A 26,952-nucleotide genomic window follows, 5' to 3' on the forward strand; every position below is an offset into this window, starting at 1 on the left:
TTTTATTTTTCATCAATGGGGAAAAATCCTCTTGTCCTGCGCAGCGGAGGGGGACTGAGTAAGATGGCCAAAAATCACAGCCGTAAGTGGCAGTGTTTTTTCTAAAATCAATATACAGCGCAAACAGGAAGTGGTCAAGATTAGACTTTTAATTATAGAGACGGCAAGGCAACTTTAGCATTCTCAAACCAACTTTTCAATTAGGTAAGGCATTCTCAAATCAACTTTTCAATTAGGCAAAGCATTCTCAAACCAACCTTTCAATTAGGCAAGGCAACTTTAACTAGGCAACACTGCTTCAGAATTTTCAAACCAAAGGCAACACAACTTTAGCATTTCCAAACGAAAGGCAACACAGCTTTAGCATTTCCAAACTATATTTTCAAACCACATTAAGGGCACTGACAGGTCAGTAAAACCATTCAGTTTAGTAGACATGTGTTCAGTGTTATTCACAGCTCAGACTGAGAGACCTGACTCTCTCGCTCCCCCATCTTGCAGAGACTGATTCAACTCTTCCGGGTTTTATAGACCCTCCGGAAGGGGCCTGGCCTTCAGGAGAGAGAATCTCAACATTTTTTAAACACTAATAGCTCTTTTAATTTTCATTGATGGGAAAAATCCTCTTGTCCTGCACAGCGGAGGGGGACTCGGAGTAAGATGGCCAAAAATCACAGCCGTAAGTGGCAGTGTTTTTTCTAAAATCAATATACAGAACAACAGGAAGTGGTCAAGATCAGACTTTTATGTAATTTAAATATTCTTCATAATCTTTTAAAACCAAAATACTCATAAGTGCTTAGAGTATGAAAGATGATATAAGATATAGAGAAATCTTAAATTTTTCGAAGAGATGAATGAATACATTGTCACATGCAGCAAGTATGTGACTTTATTGTCACATACAGTGAAATTCTTTGCTTGCATACCCAAGATATGCAATAGTCGCCACATAAAGAACACTTACAAAGTTACAAAGTATCCCGCGCCAAGTCTACCTTTGCTCTTTCCCCTCCCTCATGGCATTCTCCCCCACGCCAGGTCCCTATTGTTCATCCACCTCAATGTTCAACTCCATTTGCAACTCCTCAGCCAATGAAGCAGTGCATCCCAGAATGCAGCAAGGCCTATATAATGTTCAGACATGTGCTACTAGGTGATAACTAACATTCACACCACATATGTGCCAGTTAATGTCTAACAAGAGAAGATTTGACCATCCACCCTTGATATTCAATGGCTGACCAGCTGTGAGGCCCCTGCCGCTGAGCTCTGTCCAACCCAGGCCCCTGCCGCTGAGCTCTGTCCAACCCAGGCCCCTGCCGCTGGGCTCCGTCCAACCCAGGCCCCTGCCGCTGTGCTCCGTCCAACCCAGGCCCCTGCTGCTGGGGGCTCCGTCCAACCCAGGCCCCTGCCGCTGGGCTCTGTCCAACCCAGGCCCCTGCCGCTGGGCCCTGTCCAACCCAGGCCCCTGCCGCTGGGCCCTGTCCAACCCAGGCCCCTGCCGCTGGGCCCTGTCCAACCCAGGCCCCTGCCGCTGGGCCCTGTCCAACCCAGGCCCCTGCCGCTGTGCTCCGTCCAACCCAGGCCCCTGCCGCTGGGCCCCGTCCAACCCAGGCCCCTGCCGCTGGGCCTTGTCCAACCCAGGCCCCTGCCGCTGGGCCCCGTCCAACCCAGGCCCCTGTCGCTGAGCTCTGTCCAACCCAGGCCCCTGCCACTGGGCCTTGTCCAACCCAGGCCCCTGCCGCTGGGCTCCGTCCAACCCAGGCCCCTGCCGCTGGGCTGTGCGCCTGTCCAACCCAGGCCCCTGCCGCTGGGCCCTGTCCAACCCAGGCCCCTGCCGCTGGGCTCCGTCCAACCCAGGCCCCTGCCGCTGGGCTCCGTCCAACCCAGGCCCCTGCCACTGGGCTCCGTCCAACCCAGGCCCCTGCCGCTTGTCCAACCCAGGCCCCTGCCGCTGGGCCCGTCCAACCCAGGCCCCTGCCACTGGGCTCCGTCCAACCCAGGCCCCTGCCACTGGGCTCTGTCCAACCCAGGCCCCTGCCGCTGGGCTCCGTCCAACCCAGGCCCCTGTCGCTGGGCTCTGCTGCCTCCCGTGCTTGTTCAGCCGCCTCCATTCCCATCCAGCCTCCATTCGGAGTTTTCCGATGCTGAACGAACTGCGGGCTTCCCTCGGCGCTTTCCGGGTGGCATCGATACCACCCACGGCTCCTCGCTAAACGCCTCCAGCCGCATTCCCGGTCTGCAGCTGCGGCCCGGCGGGATGCCTTCTGCCGTGCGGCCTGTTGGGAAGTAGTCATGTGTTTAGGAGTTGCTGTCAAGAAACCTTGGCAAGGTAGTGCAATGTATCTTGTGGGTGGAATGCATTACAACTACAGAGTGCTGTAGATAAGAGGACGTTTAAGATATTGGATTATCTGTCAATCAAGTATCTGAATGGCACTCTGTCTCAACAGGTGGAGGGAGTCGCTTGGAATCTGTTGGAGAAGATGATGAGCTGATTGTGGAAAATGGTGAAACAAGTAGCGAAACATCGGAAAAGCCACGAGGAGGACGGAAACATTCCCTGCCCCAGCAGCTTGATGCAGTCGGGCCCAGACAAGTATGTTATTAGTTCCTCACTGTGTTTATCTTACACACTGGGTAATAATTTTGTCTAATATTTCTTCTCTGGATCTTTTAAATTTGCATCCAAGAGTGACAATTTGTGCATAAGAGAAAACTGAATTTGAAGAAGGTTCTCGACCTGAAACGTCACCCATTCCTTCTCTCCAGAGATGCTGCCTGTCCCGCTGAATTAATCCAGCATTTTGTGTGTCTTCGGTTTAAACCAGCATCTGCAGTTCCTTTCTACACATCCAGATTTATTAGTACAATGAAGATTCAAAGGAGGAGGAATATTATCTTCTTGGGAATTCTCTGCTGCTGGATGCCTGCAGATGCTTCTTGCTAATTAAATATATTCAAGTCTGAAGTATTTTGAACAAATCAAGTCTACTTAAAATAATCAAAGGTTATAGGGATCAGCGAAGGAAGTGAAGCTGAGATCAAAGTTCAGATCAGTTATATTCTTGTCGAGTGATGAAGCAGACCAAAGTGGACCATAATATGATTGCAACTATTTTTTAGTTAATTTCATCTGTTCTCCTGTGGGAAGGCTATAATTTGACATATGATTAATACATTGCCCTTTTCATCAAATTTACAACAGAATGTTTGTGCCATTCAATTAGTAGGCTCCGCCATGGATTCATGGCAAGTAATTTGTGGGGAAACAGATTGCCATCGTTCCCAGTGACATTCATGAATTGGATAAAATAACAACAGAAACTGGACTTTATCATCCGGGAGTTAAAAGCACCATTTAAGGCTGGACTTTAGGGTTCATTACTTGAGCATTGGGGTACATATTAAATACTGGCACGGTGTCTCTACATGAATTGTCATTGCCAAACCTAATGGATAGGTAATTATGACAATGAGGAGCATGTTGATCTGGCTGCTCTTGTTGCTGATCTATGCTTGCATTACATGAAGCATTGTGATTAGACATTGATTTTATAAAACTGTACTATTGTGGACCATTCTTGAGTTGGGAATCTATAACTGCTTAATTGTCTGTACACTGCTTTGGTTGAGTGAGTTTCCAGAGATTCTCAATTCTCGTCTTAGGTTGATGCTACCTCATGCTACCTTGTTCTTTGTATATAATTTACAGGAGTACCAAATTATTAAAAAGTCAGCACGTTCCTTAAGTACGGTCCAAGTGGAATCACCATGGCGACTCGCTCAGCCTTCAATCATCTCCAACATTGTTCTAATGAAAGGACAAGGAAAGGTAAGCATTCCACACAATCAAAGACTACTTTTGTTCCTCTTATTATTTCTATCCATATATTTTGTATGGTCTTTGTTCTGCCTTAATTTTTATCTCTTTACAGTGTTTTGCACTTCAAGGAATGAAAGGTTGTCTTTAATGTAAAACATTTTTAAATTTCCAGATGTACAGCCAAATGCAAGTTTTCTTTTGACTTTGAAGTTGGAATGTTGCTCATCTCCCTCCTCAAGGAAGCATGTTGAGTTGATTTTCCCTCAGCCCAGAAAAATGTGTATACGTTTGGCCCAATTTAACTGAGAACAGGGATTGAATGCCTGGTGCTTGCTTAACTGCACACACACACAAAGCTTTTTAATAGTTTTCAATGTGAGGAACTTCAGTTTGGACTTCTGCCAGAATTCATTATGTTTTTTTCAAAAGATAAACAAAAATATTTGAGAGCGCAAATCAACTTCTCCAATTGTGGTCACCCTATGAGAAAGTAAGATGAAGCAGAAACCCATTGAACCTCCAGAGACAATGCACTATTCCCTCACACATTCTTACTTTGAAAATGTAACCAGCAACATGTAAAGATCGAGAGAGTACAAAATTGTACAACTTTGTACTCCATCTGGCTAGATTCAAAAATAAGAAAAATATTGAAGTTTTCCCTGAATCCCAAAAGGGAAGTTATGAAATCCACAATATTTGGCTTTGAATGAAAGCTTTGATATGCTGAAACTCACGCTGTCTTTTTCAGTGTAGCCTTCTCTGTTAATCTAATGATTGATTGATGGAAAGATACAGCAGGGAAACAGGCCCTGCTGCCCACCAAGCCCATATCAATCACCCATTCACACTGGGTCTATTTTATCCCACGTTTGCATCCACTGCCTAGGGGCAATTTACAGAGGCCAATTATCCTACAAACCCACATGTCTTTGAGATGTGGGAGGAAACTGGAGCATCCAATGGAACCCCATGTGGTCACAGGAAGAATGTGCAAACTCCACACAGACAGTACCCGACGTTAGATTCACAGCTGTGCTACTATGCTGCCTGGTACTTCCTGCAGCTGCCAGTGTTTAGCTTAACAGGTATAATCTCCACAACTAGCTGTTAAGGGAGCATGCAGTAATACAAGTAACACATTTCCAGCTTCACTCACTAAATGAATGAGTGTGCTAATGGTGGGAGGGTTTGAGAAAGCACCTCTAGTTGGGTCAGAAAGACCTGCACAGGTTGATGAAGAATGGTGCCTGCAGGCAGCATGTTCCTTGTTTAAGGAGGTAGAGAGACCCTATTGAGATGACCCTACTGAAGAAAGGACTCGACCCGAAACATCACCCATTCCTTCTCTCCCATTCCTTGTCCCGCTGAGTTACTCCGCCATTTTGTGTCTATCGTCTATTGAGATATAACCAGTTGCTCCATCATGAGGTTCTCTGGGTGGTGTCTCCAATGACATTAGTTCAGAGTAGCAATGCCTGCACTTTGGCAAAGCATGGAGTAAAGGCAAATACTGATACCTGTTCTGTCTGCTCTTGTCAGCTTAAGGCACAAAGTTTTGTCAGCGAAATAAAGTCTTACCTTCTCGAGTAGATAGGTTGGTTGACTTTCTCATACAGCAGTTGGTAACAGACTGTGAGTTATGAGAGATCATTTTCAGCAGCAGCAGCAGCATGGATAGGAAGGTGAAAGTGACTATAACGTTAACCTCCAGGAGCAAATATGTCCCGACACGTGAGGTCGCAACTTTTAGTCAGGGACGAAAATTGCAATTTGAGTTTTGGTTCTTCAACCAGAATGATTTTAGAGAAAACAGGCTTAGTAAAACCTGGTTGTTCTGTGAGAAAATAAGAACTATAATTTCTAACAAGAAGATGGTAGGAAAATAAAAATCCACCTGCAAAGCTGGAGCCCAATTTTCCAGCAGGCATTAAGAGATCCAGTATATTGTGTAAAATGAATCTACCTCATACTCGGCCAATGTTCAAGGAAGCAGAACCATTTTGGAGTTACATAGAACATAGAACAACAGAGCAATCTTCAACGCACAATGTTTGTGCTGAACATAATGCCAACTTCTCCTTGCTTGTGACCCATATCCCTCCATTCGGAAATTAGCATCTTGTTCCCTATTGCTTTTCCATTGACTTAACACTGTGATCGAGGACAGTCAAAAGCCCATAACTTTCTTCAAAATTAAGAGAACTGAATGAAAATTTCAGTTATTATAGATTGAAGCATTCTGAAACAAATATGAAACAATCTTACTTGGATAACCTGAAATTGAAACATATTACCTGATTGTAGCTAATTACAAAATTCAATTTCTAGATCTAAACATCTATCCATTTCTTAAGAAAAATTTAACATTTTTAAATAGCCCAAGTGTTCAAATAACATTCACACAAGAATTCACAATATAACATGATTTTAAAATCTCATTGTCATGAATTTATAGGCCAAATGGAAGTAATTTAGTGTTTAATTCCTGTAAATTAATGGCCATTTTAATCATCTTGCGAGTGATTGGAACGTTGCGGTTGCGGTGAATTTAAACCCCATATCGGCAGGAAAAACAGTGCCGGTTCGTATGGGGCCTAAATCACCTTTTCGCAATGTAAAATTTGGATTCAGGTAATCCTAAGAAACACGCATACCTTTAGCTGTCCGGTACGGGAGATTCGTCCCGTTGTCGGCGTTGACGGTATTAGAAGCGGATTTTTATTTTACTCCAGCGCTAAAATTCTCCCGCGGTTTTAAAAAAATTCACAGAACGGCAGTCGGAACAATTCTTCAACATTAGGTACCAGCCCCAGAAAATATATCTCGGACAGGCAGGAGAAACCCCTCCCCCCCTCGAAGGCGCCAAAGTCGCGCACACGGCCAGTGGCAGAACTGCAGCGCCACTGAAGGTAAGTATTGTAACATACGTACAATCATGGCTGAACATCCAAATTTAGCACCTTGCTCCTGCTATATGTCCATATCCACTGGTCTCTTTAATTATAATGAAATATTAATCCATTAATGTGAGACAAAAAATATACCTTGTGAACGTATTTATTTTATGTTGCACTTCGGAATCTCAGGGGCAGGCAAATAACTTTCAAACATTCAGTTAACCCCTTTAAAGAACATTAAAAATTCCTCTTTACAAATTACTGCTCTCTCTTCCTTGAGGGTGGTACAAAATACAAGAGCATAAACCACAAATATTTTCCACTCAGTAATAACTGTGTTAAATAATACCTGGAATCTTTTGATTCCTTTCCTCTGATTTTGTAATTGCACCACAGATCTGCAGTGGCACATTAGAGGGCAGGTCTGCTGCTGCTGCTACAGGATTGCTCCCAACTTGACCGGAGAGTGCATAAGGTCAAAAGGTCACAAGGAATAGGAGTAGAATTAGGCCATTCGGTCCATCAAGTCTACAGCCATTCAATCATGGCTGATCTATCTCTCCCTCCTAACCCCATTCTCCTGCCTTCTCCCCATAACCTCTAACACTTGCACTAATCAACAATCTATCTCTGCCTTAAAAATATCCACTGACCTGGCCTCCACAGCCTTCTGTGGCAAAGAATTCCACAGATTCACCACCCTCTGACTAATGAAATGTCTCGCCCTCCTTCCTAAAATAACTTTCTTTAATTCTGTGGCTATGACCTCTAGTCCTAGACTCCCCCACTAGTGGAAACATCCGCTCCACATCCTCACGATCCAAGCCATCCCACCGTAAATGTGGATGCAGACCCACAGTGAGCCCAGCTCCCAGCAGGTTGTCATGGTGATGCGCAGTGCAGCGCTGCCTGGGTGGAAATGGCTGATTACACTCAAAGTGCTCTGACAGCCTGTAAGGTCTACTTCAAACTTCGCCAGCTGTCAAAACTCCTGCTATTATTAATAATTAATGAACATCTTTTACATTCGCAACGACCTGAAATCACGTGCGATCTGTCAAAACACTTTGGAAGTTTTTAACTATTTAAAGAAATTAAAATATGACGATAAATCTTCCGTAAAGATTTCATGAGGGGAATCTTGCTTGAAAGAATTAAGGATGAAGTGCAACTTGGGCACGATTATTTAGTTAATATTTCCATGTTTTTTTTTGTCTTCCTGGATGGTAGACCTTGAGATTTAGGAAATGTTGAAATAGTCTAGATTGTGTAACTGCAGCGCATACTTTAGATGGTATTCTGCAGTTATTGGGTCAGAAGAAGGATCCCAATCCGAAATGTCACCTATCCATGTTCTCCAGAGATGCTGCCTGGTCCGCTGAGTTAATCTAGCGCTATGTGCCTTTTTGTGCAATTCAGCATCTGCAGTTCCTTGCTTCTACACTGCAGTTATGTTAAGGAGATTGTAGAAGGGGTAGTAATTATGCGGGACAGGCAGCATCTCAGGAGAGAAGGAATGGGTGACATTCCGGGTCGTGACCCTTCTTCAGACTGATGTCAGGGGAGTGGGCGTGACACAGATAGAATGTAGTCAGAGACAGTAAGACTGGTGGGAGAACTGGGGAGGGGATGGAGAGAGTGGGAAAGCAAGGGCTATTTGAAGTTAGAGAAGTCAATGTTCATACCGCTGGGGTGTAAACTACCCAAGCAAAATATGAGGTGCTGTTCCTCCAATTTGCGCTGGACCTCATTCTGACAATGGAGGAGGCCCGGGACAGAAAGGTCAGATTGGGAATGAGAGGGAGGTTAAAGTTCTGAGCAACTGAGAGATCAGGTAGGTTAAGGTGGACTGAGTGGAGGTGTTCAGCGAAACGATCGCCAAGCCTGCACTTGGTCTCGCCGATGTACAGAAGTTGACACCTGGAAAAGCGGATACAGTAAATGAGTTGGTGGAACCTCTGCCTCACCTGAAAAGACTGTTGGGGTCTTTGGATGGAGTCAAGGGGGGAGGTAAAGGGACAGGTGTTGTATCTCCTATGGCTGCAGGGGAAAGTACTTGGGGAGGGGGTGGTTTGGGTGGGAAGGGACAAGTTGACCGGGGAGATGCAGAGGTAACGGTCTCTGCGGAAAGCAGAAAGCGGTGAAGATGGGAAGATGTGGCCAGTAGTGGGATCCCTCTGGAGGTGGCGAAAGTGTTGGAGGTATGCTGTATGTGACGGTCGAGGAAGTAGGTATATACTGTACCTGAATGTGCACTGCCCCCCCCTTGTGTGTGGGGTGTTTAGAAGGTTAAAGGATTTTTACTAGGCTGTGCAATCAAAAATGTTCAGCCTAGTAAATCTTTAACGGAAAATCGCTGAAAGACCCCGTCGCAAAAGGTATTATTAGTTTTTATGGCCTTGTAAAATAGTTAGAGTAATTTAAAAAAATCACTCTCTTCGCAGAATATAAAGGATGTACCTAATTTTTACCTAACCCTGTTATTAAGTTTTCTATAGCAAGTAGCTCATTTTGGGCTCTTTATATATTTTTCTGGGCATTTGAGGGCACAAATCCAGCGAATGGGAACGTTCCCCGCGTTTCCTGAAGAATAGAGCCGACATGACTCAGCAATGATTCCTTCCATTTGGCCTTGATGTAAGAGATTTTAAAATTGTTTTATTGTGAATTATTTGTGAATATTATTTGGACACTTGCTTTTAAAAATGTTAATAATTTATTAAGAAATGGATAGATGTTTAGATCTAGTAAATTGAAGTTTCATCTACATTGGGCAAATGAAATGTATATTTGTTTCCAACGTACTTTGATTTTTTTGTCCATGGCAAAGCTTTGGTGAATCAGTAAGGGGAAGTAGGAGACTCCTATGGTAATACTGCTAACGAGTATGTGTAACGTTTTTAAACTTGAGATATGAAAGTGACAAATTAAACTTATTGTTATCCTTATGATGGGATGAATTGCAGACTTGGAATTGCTAGTGGAAGGTGAGGATGTCCTTGTTGGAATTACAAGAAAGAGCGGAGTTGCACAGAGACCCTGGTGAGAGCTATAATGGAAGAAGGGAACCCCCCGTTTCCTAAAGAATAAGGACATCTCCAATGATCCCGTATGGAAAGCGTCATCCTGGGCACAGATGCAGCGTTGACAGCGGAATTGGGAGTAGGGGATAGAGACTTTACAGGAAGCAGGTGGGAAGATGTAGTCTAGGATGGGACTTATAAAACCACCACCACCATGGAGACGGGTTCAAGAACAAGGAATTTTCTGCTCAGAGACCATTAGAGTCTGTTCTGCAACAGTACTGCACAATACCGGGGATAGGGCCAGTGTACGCCTGGAACAGTGACACTACCTACAAAGAGGCACCAACTGTGACGCCTACTATGGACTTTGTGTTTAAGGAGCAGCTCTGCACGTATTATTGGGCTGGTTACATAGTACTGAGCAAACTAATTTCTCATGTTATTGCCAGGCAAATGAAATGTATTCCAACGTACTTTGGCCATGGCAAAGCTTTGGTGAATCAGTAAGGGGAAGTAGGAGACTCCTATGGTAATACTCACATGTGTCAAAGGTTTTGACACTTCCTTATAGAAACAGGGAACTGCAGATGCTGGTTTACAAGAAAAGACACAAAGTGCTGGAGTAACAGCGGGTCAAGCAACATCTCTGGAGAACATGGAAAGGTGATGTAGAGGAACTTGAAAACCACCACCACCATCGGGTTCAAGAATGGTTTCTCCTCAGAGACCATTAGACTGCTGAACACTGCACAATACCAACCACAACACTACCTCACCAACTGTGATCTACTATGGACTTTGTTTTGGTTGCACTATTATGGGCTGGTTACATAGTACTGATTACTAATTTCTCATATTATTGCCAATTTTATATTATTTGTGTTTTATTGTAAATAGGCTTGTAAAACTGCAACAAGTAAGAATGTCCTTGTTCCTTTGCCAGTACATATGGCAATTAAACATTCTTGACTCTTTAGCCTAATTACGAATGACCCTTAAACATTGAACACACAGTAGTTTCTGGAATAACGTTTTGAACACCTTGTTAATTAAACACATACAGAGAAATGTGAGGTGTTATATTTTGGGAGCACTAACGGGCAGAACTTACACAGTGAACATTAGGGCTCTGGGGAGTGTTGTAGAACAGTGGGATCTAGGAGTATAGGTACATAGTTTGCTGAAAGTGGCATCACAGGTAGATCGGGTGGTCAAAAAGGCATTTGGCGCATCGGCCTTCATCAGTCAGAGTATTTAGTATAAACGATGCGAGGTCATGTTGCAGTTGTATAAGATTAGTGAGGCCGATTTAGAGTATTTTCAGTTTTGGGCACCATGTTATAGGAAAGATGTTGTCCAGCTGGAAAGGGTGAAGAGAAGATTTATGAGGATATTGTCAGGACTTGAGGGCCTGAGCTAAAGGGAGAAGTTGAGCAGCTATGACTATTCCTTGGAGTGCAGGACGATGAGAGGTGACTTTATCGAGGTATACAAAATCATGAGAGGAAAAGATCAGGTAGATACACAGAGTCTCTGGCCCAAAGTAGGGGAATCGAAAACCAGAAGACATGGGTTTAAGGTGAGGGGGGGAAAGATTTAATAGGAGCCTGAGGGGTAACTTTTACATGCAAAGGGTGGTAGGTGTATTGAATGACCTGCTGGAGGTAGTTGAGGCAGGGACTATTGTAATGTTTAAGAAACATTGAGACGGGTACATGGATAGGACAGGTTTAGAGAGATATGGGCCAAATGCAGGCAGGTGGGACTAGTGTAGATGGGACAGATTGACCAGTGTGGGCAAGTTGGGCCAAAGGGCCTGTTACTATGCTATAAGACTCTATGACTCTATGACATGGTATTATCTGTATATTCAATCCACCTTGGTAAAAATAATTGCTGAAGAATATTTCTTTCATGAAAGATTGCAATGCATTTATCAGAATAAGTTGAATAAAGTGTGTCATCTTAATTATTCTATGTTAACTGTATTTTACAGGGTCTTGGTTTCAGCATAGTTGGTGGCCAGGATTCTGCCCGAGGACGGATGGGAATATTTGTTAAAACCATTTTCCCAAACGGAGCAGCTGCGGCTGATGGGAGATTGAAGGAAGGTCTGATTCTTTCAAACTCATGTTAATTGCCAAAACTAAGAGCCATTCTAAATTTCAACTAATTACTGTTCAATTGCTCTTACCATTATTAGATTTCCAATTCATTTATCATTGGGTGAGGCATGTATCCAACATCTGTTTTATACACACCAGCAAAATTGTTTCCAACTTAAAAATATGGTTGTGATTGTGCAGGGACATTTTATTTGTAGTCCCATCAGCAAATGCCTTAAACAGAGAAGGTAGGATGATCTTAAATATTTGGGAGGTTGACTAAGATCTCAATCTCTGAGGCTTATTTAGGTGTATAAAAATTAGTTACGAAATTAAAGTTAATTATAAATATCTAATTTAAGGTCAGGAATAGCCTTGCAAGATATTTACTTGTGCTGAAATTTCCAAGGAATTACCATATCTCAGACCAGTGATGGCTTTGCACAGTTTTGGTTTTGAGTTTTTGTAGATAGATTGAAAAATGGATATCAGCAGTTAGTTGTTCGGAAAAAAGTTCAGGTTTTAAAGAATCCGTGACATAACATGAAACTATATCTTCATAGGTTGATCCGGTAACCAAGGTATTGAACCAAATCTTATGACCTCACATTTATTTTAGCGTTCAGTCCTCTGTTTTTGCCCCTGGTAGGTGTGGGCAAGCAGTAAATCTTTGCAGTAAGCTAAATTCAGCGCAGTTCTGTCCAATTCAAGATTTAGTTTGCTGTTGCGTTTTAATTTAGCATCTTTTACTCATCAAGCAAATCTAATAAAACAGAATACTTACCATTCGGGAAATTACAAGCAAGTCTCTCGGATGTTTTAATTGATGTTGAAAACCTTTGAGAGTACATACCCAGTGTCTGTTTTCAGAGTTAGAACTATCATCACTGTGGGGAAAAATCCCTCAACTACTCAAACAATTTATTTAGGAAAGAGGAAATGTGAATAGCTTGTTTTAATATCTAGCGATGGCAAGGTCTTCTTGAAATTATGTTTCATTATTAAATGATTATGAGGATGAAATGTCTTGAAGCATTCACTAACTTGAATGTTTTTATCAAATAATTTGCATGAATATTAGCGGTAATAAAGTTTATTATGTCACTCTTTAAGGCCATTTATATTTTGTACATTGTTTTATTATCTTGTTTATGTATTCATATAAATTACATTTCTGAACGAATAATTCTTTATAGATGGACAGATGCAGTGAGAATTATATGTTCTAGATAACTGATTTTATGAAAAACTTTACTTGCACCATAGGTGTAATACCTTCCACCAAAATTGCAGAGACCATAAAATAGTACAGTTTAAGAACAGGCCCTTTGCAATGTCTGTGCCGAACATGATATCATGATCAACTTATCCGCTTGCATGATTCCATAAATTAATTACTCAAACCCTTCTGAACCCAAGAGACTTTAAACTGATGGTGAAGATTTAACCATGGGAAATGTATTATTAATGAGTACAAGACAAAGTTATTCATTTTTCTGGCACTGATTAGCAGGAGGGAGCTGGAGCCATCGGACATAAGGAGCATGGTCCAGTTCTAGTTCGAACCTGCGCTCCTGGTACACAAAGAGGGGCAGATGGGCCGACAGGACTTTGAATAATGGCGCCAAAAACAGCGGTGCCCGCATGTGTAATATAATATATGCAAAAAGAATTTCACTGTGCAGTTGCTTACAATACAATACAATATTTACAACAGAACTATTATCAAAATAAAAGCAGCAATGGATGACTATAAGAATAAAATAAATGACAGTATGTGAAAGAACCAGCCAGAAATTTAGCAGATGGTAAGAATGTATTTCAATAGGAGGAGTTAACAAAGAGAGCATTGAGCAAAGCCCAATAGAAAGTAAGTCAGAATAATTAATTGTTCCTTCATTAACCTTCACCTTTAGAGGATTTTAGCAACATCCCCAAAATAGCTCTGAATCAGGAAATGGAAGTGAGAGCAGAACTCAGGAAAATTATTTAGTTTATTGCAGGGAGACTCACAGGTAAAATTAGCACATGTGATTATGATATTGTTGCAATCAGAAAAGTAACTGGCAGGGCAATGAACTGGGTATAGATGTTTCAAGCATGATAGAGTGAGATAGAGTGAGAGGGGATGATGATCAGGCAGAGTGTTGCAGTAGTACATAGGGAAGCTATCCTAGAGAGTGGACAAAGAGGCTATATGGATAGAACTATAGGATTAGACAGGGTCCATCACGTTTTTGGAGTTTTACTATAGGCCTCCCGATATGTTCAATAGTCAGTGGGAATTAGGAGTACAGATTAGGAGGTGGATCGCAAAAGGGTGTTAAATCAATACGTTTCTGGTTATGAGGGGCTTTTATCATATTTTGCATCATCTTTAGCCACAGGTGAGGTGCCAGAACACTGGAGGATAGAGTCATACATCATTGAAATACGCCCACTGATCAAATTCAATTATGCCAATCGTGATGCTCCATTTAAACCAGTCGCATTTGCAGCCATTTGGTCCACATCACTCTAAGCCTGTCCAAGTGTCTTTTAAATTTTCTTATTGGACTCGCCTCAACTACCTTGTCTGGCAGCTCATTCCACTATGAGTGAAAATGTTGCCTCTCAGGTTCATATTGAATTTTTCCCCTCTCACAATAAACACATGTCCCCTGCTCATTGATTCCCCTGTTCTGTGTAACAGACTGTGCATTCACCTATCTGTTCTCCTCATGATATTCTACACCTCTCTAAGGTCACCCCTCAGCCACCTGCTCTTCAAGGAATAAAGTCCTAGCCTGCCCAACCTCTCGCTACAAATCACTCGTCAAGTCCTGGCAACATCTTCATAAATCTTCTCTGCACTCTCTCTAGCTTAATGACATCCTTCCTATAAGAAATGCTTAATGACATCCTTCTACCACCTCCCTCTGCTTCCTTCCATGAAACCAATTTAGTTTCCAGTTAGCAAGCTCTTCCTGGATCCCGTGCGATCTAACCTTCCGATACGAGTACCTCCGATACAAGTGCCAAAAGACCACTGTGTACAGGACTTCAACAATTATGGAACACATTTGGCAAAGTTATGTTTCCATCTGGACTTTCATGTACTGATAGGTTCATTTAATGCCTGAATCCAAAATTGCATTACCCGATACATTTTAATTTAGCGATACAGCGCGGAAACAGGCCCTTCGGCCTACTGAGTCCACGCTGACTAGCAATCCCCACATATTAACACTAACCTACACACACTAGGGAAAATGTTTACATTTACCAAACCAATTTGCCTACGTACATGTACTTCTTTGGTGTGGGAGGAAAACTGAAAATCTCGGAGAAAACCCACACGGTCACGGGGAGAACGTACAAACTCGGGATTGAACATGTGTCTCTGGCGCTGCAAACGCTGTAATGCAGTAAATCTACTGCTGCGCCACCGTGCCGCTCAGATATGAAAACTCATGTTATATAGATTGATGAGATAGACCAACCCCACTAATCTACATATTTCATATAGACGATTTAAATGAAGTATCCTCAGCTGAAGCATCATCCATTTTTTATAGCTGCTTTGAAGCTATTTGAATATTGGTATTTAACAATCTAATACAATTATTTATATAATGTAAGATTGTATTAAATTGTTTGTGGTCAAAAATTGGTGAGTGTTTATACGAGCCATAAGAAGTTAACACATAGGTACAGTGGACAGGTGTAATATTGGTCTCCACTGTCAGTGGATAGAGTATGGTAGAAGTTTATTATACCTGCACCAGTTCAGGTTTCCTTATTCATTGAAGAATATACCATCTCTGTAGCAGTGGTTTACTAGATTAATTCCTGTGATCAATTGGGTTGGCCAAAGCAAATATGATGAAGCAGAATGGCACTACACTCTCTGGAGTTTACATGAATGAGAGGAACAAAGGATTCTGAGCGGGATTGTCAGTGTAGATGATTGAGGAGGTTTCCTTGGTTGGACAGTTTAGTAATAGTCATGGTCATAGGATAAAGGGATAAACTATGGCTCCATTCATCTCTAGCTGCCCTGAGAACTCAGTGATCTGTTGGACCGTTCAGTTGGCAATTATGAGTTAACCATTGGTGTTTCTTGAGTATCACATAGGTAAGAATTGGTAAATTCATTCCTTGAAGAACATGAATGAACTAGAGACACAGTATTTATGATTACTAGATTTTTAATTCCAGATTAGATTCCTTCTCTTCCGTGGTGGGATTTGGACACCCATCGTAGAGTTAAACAACGGGCGTTTGGTTTAGTAACTTACCCACCAACCACCCTCAACGCCCACAAATAAAGATAAGGAACTAAAGACGGTATGAATATCATGATTGAGAGAGAAGAGGGAAAAAAGTGGAAGGACAAGAAACAAAATATCATTGACATTTGTGTATAGCTGCAACAAATATGTGCACATATATGGGCATGGAGGAAGATCAGGTACACAGCCATTGCAAACAAAATTAAATAGATGAGTTCCTTTTACGGGAAGAAGATAATATGAGAGGGTCTGAATTTAAGGCTAGAAGTGCTGTGATGAGCAATGTTGCTTTTGTAGGCCACAACTAGAAAATAGATGTGTTTAAGAAGGAACTGCAGATGCTGGAAAATCGAAGGTACACAAAAATGCTGGAGAAACTCAGCGGGTGCAGCTGCATCTATGGAGCGAAGGAAATAGGCAAAGTTTCGAGCCGAAACCCTTCTTCAGACGGGTTTCGGCCCGAAACGTTGCCTATTTCCTTCGCTCCATAGATGCTGTTGCACCCGCTGAGTTTCTCCAGCATTTTTGTGTACACTAGAAAATAGATGTCTGGCGAGGTAACTATAGGACAGTAGACTGATCCAGGGGCCCAAATGAAGTGGGAAATGGCCTGCTGACAGATGTTCTCACCCACAAATTCTGTTTTGTGGGTGAGAACATTATTATTCCCACTGAGGGAATAATTAAGTTAGCTTTACTATGAATCAAGCAGAAGGCAACAAAACAAAAGTTATTAATGCTGCAGTATCCAGATTAGGATGGAATTCAAAAGAATAGATCAGAGTCAGCCAGGGTTGAGGAATGCATCCTGGCAGAATGCTGAAAATATGGGAAAAATTAGATACTGGATAACCGGTTTAAAAAAAAAAAGTTCAAAAATCAAAAAGACAGTTTGCATTGTTGCAACATATATTGATCCAGGTTGAGTGGGGTTTATAAACAATCTATATTCATATAGGACATCTGATCCATTGGATAGCGTTAAAAATAAAGTTTTTAACTGTTTTCACGTGATAATTATAAACCTAAATCTTAATATAAACATATCCATGAGCCTGCCCAAATATGTTTGAAGCATTCTATTTCTGCTGCTATTGTTGCTGGGGCCAGAATAATGGGATTAAGGGAGCATCTTATGCAGCGGTCAGTTCAACAAACATCCATGCACTAAACTGCGCATGTGGTGTGGATGTTCTTGCGTTCTCTTAAATATTCCATCAGGAGCTCAAGTCTGGATCGGGGGTATTGCCATGAGGTGTTTATCTCTCTGTTGAAGGTGTGTCTGATGCTGATTCTGGCTTGTTTTCCCCATTGCTCATGAAATGAGAGTTGATCCTTGGTGTGACAGTCACGATGGAGTGACAGATAGTGCAGGACAGGAGGTTGCAGTGATGCACTTTGCTGCTGCTGATCCATGGAACTCATGGACTTTGCTTTCAGCTGCCAAACTGAAATTTGGTATGTCTCATTTGGTATGATTGTGGAGCCAAACTACACCATGGAGACTATACTCAATGTGAAGACAACTACCAGTAATAAATAAATGTTGAAACATCGAAGAAGGGTCTCGACCCGAAATGTCACGTGTCAGTCTGAAGAAGGATCTTGACCCAAAACATCACATTTCAGTCTGAAGTGGATGTCGACCCAAAATGTCACCCTTTGCGTCTGAAGAAGTGTTTTGACCTGAAACGTCACCTATCCATGTTCCCCAGAGATGTTGCCTGACTTGCTGTTACTCCAGCACTTTGTGTCCCGTAATGAATAAATGTTATCCATTATTTACTTAATAGTTTCACCTGTGACTTTGTTTCTTGAAGTAAATTTCACAACCTTTTGGTTTTCATTCATTTCTCATTTGTGTGCCTGGATATTATTTTTAGAAAAGCATTTTAAAATTAATCACAAATGATAAATGTTGTCCTGATAAAAGGATAAAATAATTTGATGATTGATAGATGTGTACTGCATTCAACAGGAGATGAAATTCTAGAAGTTAATGGGGAATCTCTGCAAGGACTAACGCATCAACAAGCCATACAGACCTTTAAGGTAAAGTATCAGGTAGAATATAAAACATAAGGCCATAAGGGTCCCTGGAAGGTCGGTGGGGGCGCTGCAAGCCAGCAGCCCTGTCAGCAGCGGTCCGTTTTTTTCTACTTTTTTTGTTTTTTTAGTATGTTTTAATGTATGTTTTTAATGTTTCTTTGGGTGTCTTGTGTGTGGGGGGGGACTGCTTCGGTCGTCTCCTCCACGGAGAGGCGACTTTTTCCATGTCGCCTCCCCCATGGCCTAACATCGAGGATCAGTGCGGCCTTTCCCGGAGACGCGCCCGGATCTTCAGCTGCGGGCGCAGCGTGGGCTCTCGGCGTGGAGCGGGCGAGCCCTCGCCGGAGGGAAGCGCTCCGTGTCGTTGGCCCGCGGCAGCCTGAAGCTGGCGCAGCGTCCGCAGCCTGGGATCCCTCGTTGGGGACCCGGGAAGAGAAGAAGCCACCAACGCCGGCCCGCGGCCTACTTCTACCGCGGCGGCGGCGACTTACCATCAGGAGTGGGGTCCCTCGCCGGGGACCCCTGGAGCTCCGACCGCCGGCCCTGCGGTCTGCAGTGCTTCTGGATGCGGCACGGCGGGAACTTTAAATCTTCGGCCGCCGGCCTGCGGCCTACACCAACTTGAAGCCGCGGTCTCCAGTGGGGAAGAGCCGATTCTGGACTTACCTGGACTTTTTACCTGTCTGTACATCTGGACGCCCGCAACGGCGGCTGCGGAGGGTTGAGGTCCGGACCACGGGGGAAAATGGAGGAGGACTGGCCAATTTTTGTGCCTTCCACCACAATGATGAATGCTGTGGTGGATGTTTGTTAAATTTTTATTGTGTATTTGTGTGTGTTCTTTTTCATTGTACCGCTGCTGGCAAATTCATTTCACTTGCACTTTATGTGCAATGTGACGAATAAACTGATTGTTGTTGTTGTTGATAGGAGCAGAATTTGGCCATTCAGCCCATTAAGTGTACTCTGACATTCAATCATGGCTGATCTATCTCTCCCTCCTAACTCCATTCTCCTGCCTTTCCCCCATAACCTCTGACACCTGTACTAATTACGAATCTACCTTAAAAATACCCAGACTTGGACTACACAGCCTTCTGTGGCAAAGAATTCCACAGATTCACCACCCTCTGACCAAATAAATTTATCTTTGTCTCCTTCCTAAAAGAACGTCCTTTAATTCTGAGGCTATGACCTCTAGTCATAGACTCTCCCACTAGTGGAAACTTCTTCTCCACATCCATTCTATCCAAGCCTTTCACTATTCTGTATGTCTTAACTCTTAAGTCATTACCATACTGAATGATGACTGGCATTTCACAAGAGCACAAGCTTGTATGATTAGTCTGAAGGGAAAAATGATTAACCAGGCAATTTTAGTTTTTAAGTAGACTGTCTGGAAATTTTGTGAAATAAAATAAATATTTATATAGTCCAACTTCCAGCTCCTAGACTACTAGTCTTATTGTTTTATTAGGATATCTGCTTTCCATCCATATCAGGAAATATATTTATGCCCAAGGACCCATGTTATATATCAATATAACATTGATGTAAAGCTCTATTTTGAATGTGCTATTTAAAAGCAAATCTTTGCTTATTAGAAACATAGAAACTTAGAAAATAGGTGCAGGAGTAGGCCATTCGGCCCTTCGAGCCTGCACCTCCATTCAATATGATCATGTCTGATCATCCAACTCAGTATCCTGTACCTGCCTTCTCTCCATACCCCCTGATCCCCTTAGCCACAAGGGCCACATCTAACTCCCTCTTAAATATAGCCAATGAACTGGCCTCAACTACCTTCTGTGGCAGAGAATTCCAGAGATTCACCACTCTCTGTGTGAAAATTGTTTTTCTCAATCTCAGTCCTATAAGATTTCCCCTTTATCCTTAAAGATTTCCCCTTTATCCTTAAGGATTTCCCCTTTATCCTTACAGCTGATCAATTAGGAACACTTACAAAGTTTATCCTTAAAATGTATCTACGTATTCATCTGTTGATGCTTTGATTTAATTTGTTCCTGACAGCAACTGAGAAAAGGAGTTGTGACCCTGACCGTCCGTACCAGGTTGCGCAGCCCCAGCCTCACTCCATGTCCCACCCCCACACTGATGAGTCGGTCCAGCTCTCCCAATTCCAATATCAGTGGTGGAACTCCAATACCAGGCTCTGAAGAGGGGGATAATTCTCGCAGGGGGCCAGGACCAAAGGATCGAATCATAATGGAGGTGACATTGAAGAAAGGTAAGGCCACTGCACAGGGAACAAGCAAAATTAATATCATCTCTAGCAAAAGAAGGAAGGCACAGAGGAGATGAATACAGAGGCAAATGCAGCCACCAATAGTATTTAACCATCTTATTCTGGAAAGTAGAAGAAACTGTTGTTTAACCCTTCCCCGCATGGTCAAAATAATAGAGAAACAAGGAACTGCAGATAGGTTAGAAATAAGGACACACATGGCTGGAGTAACTGAGCGGATCAGGCAGCATCTCTGGAGAACATGGACAGGTGACCTTTCAGGTCGGGACCCTTCTTAAGTCTGATGTTGGCTTCACTTTGCAGCAGAACCTGTGCGATAGAATTAAGATTTATTCAGAAGCTTATGCTAACAGTGGACAAATAACTGAAGAGTACATAAGGTTTACCTTTTTGAATGCAAATGTATCGTTGAGTATTGTTTGCTAGGGCGAATACTGGGAATTCAAGCTCCTACACTGGCCCCCACCACACCTTCTCCCCAGTTTTCTATTTATTGCAATAATAGGCAGGGAGTCACAATAATCAGGTGTCAAAAATTCCTGAAAGGTGCCATTATATATGAATTTTTCACAGAAAAATTATTGATTAGTACAGGTGTCAGAGGTTATGGGGAGAAGGCAGGAGAATGGGGTTAGGAGGGAGAGATAGATCAGCCATGATTGAATGGCGGAGTAGACTTGATGGGCCAAATGGCCTAATTCTCCTATTATGACATTATGAACTGTTATGGACTTTTAAAAAAAAAAACTGCACACACTTGTGTGATAACTGTGAAACTTGAAGACACTTTACTTCAACGTTATTATTGACCATACACAAATTCCCTTTAAATATGTGGAGAATTATTAAATATATGGAGAATGCTTCCATTGCACCATTTATATGAAAGATATAAAGGAGGGTTTTACACCTCAGCAGACGACACATGCTGGGAGGACCAACTGCTGTACATGCTGGGAGGACCAACAAACATCTCAGCGTTAGACACAAAAAGCTAGAGTAACTCAGGTTGTCAGGCAGCATTTACGGAGAAAATGGATAGGTGATGTTTTGGGCTAAAGAAGGGTCCTGACCTGAAACGTAACCAATCCATTTTCTCCAGAGAAAATCTGCAGTCCCTATTTATTATATATTATTAAACATCAGTGTTATGTTCTTAAAATTCCTAATAAACACCGAACTGGTAAAAGTTGTTTCGCTCAACCTGATCCAATCGGGTATTCTGCAGCCTTTATTTACTCTCAGCCCTTCTCAATTTTTCAACAAATCCCAAAAGCGGAGAGAGAAAAAAGCCTAATGCCCTCCTGAATAAAATTCAGGAGAATTATTTTACTATCTATTGACCACAAATGAATTTATTCCATCATTTTCTGGGCCAACTATCCTACTCTTAAAAAGATGGTCAGGAAATAGTTTCCTCGGAGTCAAAAGGTGATAAGGAATAGGAGTAGAATTTAGGCCCATCAAGTCTACTCCGCCATTCAATCATGGCTGATGTATCATTCCTTCCTAACCCCATTCTCCTGCCTTCTCCTCCTAACTTCTGCAACTGTACGTCTGCTTTAAAAATATCCACTGACTTGGCCTCCCCAGTCTTGCGTCTCCCCGATTATAATCCCGCTCCCCAACCCACTTCCTATTTTTGTCATTTCATCCTCCTCTCCAATCCCAAGATTAGATATTTCTGTCCAAAACCAGCAATCCTTTGTATCAGGTCAACTGCCAAGTTGAAAATGGCAAACAATGGCGAATGAGACCCTGCATTAATTTCAGTATGACATCCAATATTTCCAGTTTACCATTACTGCTAAAATCTGATCTTACTCCCTCGAAATACTGACACCAATGATTATTCTAAGAAAAACTTTTTTTTTTTAATGAGCTTACTCCAATAGGAGAGACTAATAAAACAAGGTTACATTCCAGTGGCATCTTCTGATTTCAATATCCCTGACAATGTTTCAGGATCTTAACTGGACTCGGTATTCTAAACAAAGAATCCCAAATTTGTACAGTATTGCTAAGAGTACATCCTAACACCCTACTTGCTGTCATGTCCATCTCCATTCATGGTGTTTAAAAAATAAAGTTTACTTTGACGTCTTGTAATACTGTACATTGTAAACATGTCTGGAAGGACACAGACTAAAACATACTGATTCACTGACAAGGACATATATCACACATGGACCCAGTACATTTAAATTGGCTTTCATCCAATTTCATCGGATATATTTCATCCATGTAATTAAATGCTGCTCACATTCATTATGTCTTCATCCAAAACATTGGTAAAATGTTGAATATGAGCAGCACATTCAGCTTAGGGACTCCATCTACAAGTGTACAAAGCCTGTACAATGCAGTTTCCATTGAATACTACCTTCTGTCCCCAAGAATGTAATCATGTTTATATTCTGCCATTCACCAACTCCATAGGCGGTCTATTCAAATATGTCCACTCTTATGTAAGTCCATTGATCTGAAATCTCAACTTAGTTTGAAGTATTGAGTATAGAAGTTGGGATGTAATGTTAAAATTGTACAAGGCATTGGTGAGGCCAATTCTGGAGTATGGTGTACAATTTTGGTCGCCTAATTATAGGAAGGATGTCAACAAAATAGAGAGAGTACAGAGGAGATTTACTAGAATGTTGCCTGGGTTTCAGCAACTAAGTTACAGAGAAAGGTTGAACAAGTTAGGGCTTTATTCTTTGGAGCGCAGAAGGTTAAGGGGGGACTTGATAGAGGTTTTTTAAAATGATGAGAGGGATAGACAGAGTTGACGTGGAAAATCTTTTCCCACTGAGAGTAGGGAAGATTCAAACAAGGGGACATGACTTGAGAATTAAGGGACTGAAGTTTAGGGGTAACATGAGGGGGAACTTCTTTACTCGGAGAGTGGTGGCTGTGTGGAATGAGCTTCCAGTGAAGGTGGTGGAGGCAGGTTCGTTTTTATCATTTAAAAATAAATTGGATAGTTATATGGACGGGAAGGGAATGGAAGGTTATGGTCTGAGCGCAGGTATATGAGACTAGGGGAGAATATGTGTTCGGCATGGACTAGAAGGGTCGAGATGGCCTGTTTCCGTGCTGTAATTGTTATATGGTTATACGGTTAGTTTCTTTCTCCACAGATGCTACCTAATTTGCTGAGTATCCCTATCATTCGCTGCTTAACTTTCAGATGTTCATATCTGCATTATTTTGCTTTTAGTTTAAAACATTGATTCGCTGGATGGTATATATTTGCAGGATGCAAAATAAGTTTATTTCAATGAAATGCTTTCTTCATTCGCTTTGTGACTTGCAAAGAAAAGGACAAATGTAAAGAATAGTTACATTTAAAACAATGCAACTGTTAAATGTAATACAACTGTTAAGTATGAAGGGATGAGAGAAAACTTCCTGTAATACCAACATTATAGGATATGCGGCAATTTAAAATGTTTAACTTTGCTTAATGGGTTGACAGTATTTAATGTATTTTAAATTAAACTGAACATCACTGGTGGGAATTAGGTGAGAACCAATACGAAATGATCGCAATTCTTGCTGAATGCTTTTAAAATTATGTTTATGGTATCCTGTGGCTAATCTGTGCCACAATAAATCTACTGTGAGTTACCTGAACTAAACTGCCGGGTCCCCCTTTAAACCTGCTACCTGTGTATTGCTTTATTTGGACAATGGGCAGTGGGGAAGGAGGTGGGGGGGAGAACAGTGGACAATGGAGCACTTGGCGTTGGGGAGGGGGAAGAACAAAAGAGGAGCCGGTGTGCTTTGTAACTTTGTCAGAGCGGTAGGTGGCCACTATTTGTCAACCTTGGGTATGCAAGCAAAGAATTTCAATGTGCCTAGTCACAAGTGACATTCCATATTTCAGAGCCTGGAGTCGGGTTGGGGATTGGAGCCTGTTGCCTTGCGTTAGAGAATGGCACACCAGGAATCTACATCCACAGTCTTGCCCCAGGATCAGTTGCCAAACTGGATAGCAGATTGAGGTGAGTCTTCAACATCAAATGTGCCCCCATGAGTTGTAAAATGCCCATTGCTTTGCTTAAAGGGATCCTTTCCACGAGTGACCACAAAACCTGTTGAAGCAGCAGTCAATCAAATTAAATATCAATAAAACTCCGAAACGCATTGTCAAAGCTCTATATTTATTTTTCTCTCCATGTTGAAGCTGCTGATTCACACATGGGCACATTTCCACAAAAGCTAATCATGGTCGATCCTTGTATGCTTCTCTAAAACAACTTTACCAATTTCCTATTAGGAATAGGACGTTTATTATTTTCCCTCCCAAGTCTGAGATTGGGGAATATCTCCATTGCCACATTGATCAAATGATGTTACAGCCTGGAAATTGATTGTGCGATCTCAAGGATCCTCCACTTTAGGATACTACACTCCAGTTACCTTCACTCTCCCACCATGAGGAGAGTCGAGAGACAAGTCAAGAGTGTTTTATTGTCACATGTCCTGCATGGGGCAATGAAATTCTTACTTGCTTCAGCACAACAGAATATGTGAATATGTAAATATAGTACATAACGGGGGAAGAGGAAAAAAAAGAAAAAGTTCAATAAATAACAAATAACATGCAAATAACAAATAATAATATAGTCTTTTGCAGTTCAGAGCTCAGAGCTTATTCGTTGTTGTGTTTAATAGCCTGATGGCTGTAGGGAAGACACTGTTCCTGAACCTGGACGTTACAGTTTTCAGGCTCCTGTGCCTTATTCATGATGGCAATGGTGAGAACAGTGTGTGGCCAGGATGGTGTGGGTCCTTGATGATTTTTGAGGCAGCGACTACAATAGATCCCTTCGACGGTGGGGAGGTCAAAGCTGGTGATGGACTGGGCAGTGGTAACAACTTTTTGTAGTCTTTTTCGCTCCTGGACGTTCAAGTTGCCAAACCAGGCCACGATGCAACCAGTCAGAATGCTCTCTACTGTGCACCTGTAGAAGTTTAGGAGAATCCTCATCGACATCTCCATAATCTTCTCAGGAAATAGAGTTGATGATGTGCTTTCTTTATAATTGCATCGGTGTGCTGGGTCCAGGAAAGATCTTTGGAGATATGCACGCCGAGGAATTTGAAGTTATTGACCCTCTCCGCCATCGTCCCATTGGCATGAACAGGAGTGTGGGTCCTCATCCTTCCCCTACTAAAGTCGACAATCAGTTCCTTGGTCTTACTGATGTTGTGAGCCAGGTTGTTGTGCTGGCACCATTTGGTCAGTTTCTCTCCAAACTCATGCTGTTTCAAAAAGGGAAGGCAGATTCCACCATGATTCCTCAACTGCACCAGCTATTCCTTTCATAGGGTTTGATTATGCTCACTGAAGATAAAGAAACAAAGATCTGTATTTATTTAATACCATCCATGATCCCAGAGCTCAGCATTGAGCGTAGCCACTGCTGTCACAAAGCACAAGTAGCAGCCAATGTACTCATGGTAAACCACCACCAATAATCTAGTTTAGTGGTATTCAAACAGAAGTGTCAACTTGGACAGCAGCCAAGACAGCCACTATTAAATATTAGAGGATCTGATTTATCTAGATAAGAAAACAATGGAGCCCTGGTTAACCAAAGACACAGATTCCCACCAAACTACTGAGCCAGCCCAGATTTCAAGGCTTTTTTGACCCTCTGCGCTGTTCTGCTGTATCATATTGCACTGTCTTGCACTATTCTTGTTTTGCATTCTCCGTTGTATTTTTTGTTGTATTTATCATTACTGTGTGTAAGCTGTTCCCTGAGCTTCATGTGAGCAAGGAATTTTATTGCATCCTGTGCACATGACAATAATATAATCAGAATCTTTAGACTAAATTGTTCTGTGAGTCATTATGCTCAATGATATTTGAAACACTATTTTCCCACTGTTGGTGCTGTACACTAAGAATGTGATAAACTTCCTAAAATGTTGTGATTTGATCAATGTTTGCCACAATCCCAATCATGAAATTACTAGTTCTATAACAGGGGTGGCACGGTGGCACACCGGTAGAGTTTGCTGCCTTATAGCGCTTGCAGCACCGGAGATCCAGTTCGATCCTGACTATGGGTGCTGTTTGTGCATTATCCCCATGACCATATAACCATATAATGACCATGTGGGTTTTCGCTGAGATCTTCGGTTTCCTCCCACATTCCAAAGACGTACAGGTTTGTAGGTTAATTGGCTTGATGTCCCTAGTGCGTGTTGGTAAGATAGTGTTAATATGCGGGGATCGCTGGTCGGCACGGACTCAGTTTCTGTGCTGTATCTCTAAACGAGACTAAACTAAATAACAGATTTATCTGATTTTCTGAAAGATCTCTATTTTCATTGTCTTTTTCCATAGAGGTGTTAGGAAGCAGGCTAGATTGTATGGGAAAATCCCAGAGGTTCTGCGCATAAAGGCAGATGTTTCCCTGTGTAGGTGTCAGTGTTTGAGATTCACAAGTTTGTGCTTGCAATCATGGAAATCCCACACCTGTGGGCAA

General features: G+C 42.2%; 1 protein-coding gene across 2 annotated transcripts in view; it reads left to right on the forward strand.

Annotated features, from left to right (window-relative positions):
• The window catches only part of pdzd2 (PDZ domain containing 2), a 391,205-nt gene that overhangs the window by 276,838 nt on the left and 87,415 nt on the right, over positions 1-26,952 (forward strand). For both annotated transcript variants that reach the window (XM_055632782.1, XM_055632787.1), the window contains 6 exons: positions 2,457-2,602; positions 3,719-3,838; positions 11,752-11,866; positions 18,113-18,186; positions 20,215-20,431; positions 24,336-24,453. In XM_055632782.1, coding sequence (XP_055488757.1) covers positions 2,457-2,602; positions 3,719-3,838; positions 11,752-11,866; positions 18,113-18,186; positions 20,215-20,431; positions 24,336-24,453 — 790 coding nt within the window. The remainder of the gene's footprint in view (positions 1-2,456; positions 2,603-3,718; positions 3,839-11,751; positions 11,867-18,112; positions 18,187-20,214; positions 20,432-24,335; positions 24,454-26,952) is intronic.

The sequence above is a fragment of the Leucoraja erinacea genome, chromosome 1 (assembly GCF_028641065.1).
Source record: "Leucoraja erinacea ecotype New England chromosome 1, Leri_hhj_1, whole genome shotgun sequence".
Classification (NCBI taxonomy): Eukaryota; Metazoa; Chordata; class Chondrichthyes; order Rajiformes; family Rajidae; genus Leucoraja; species Leucoraja erinaceus.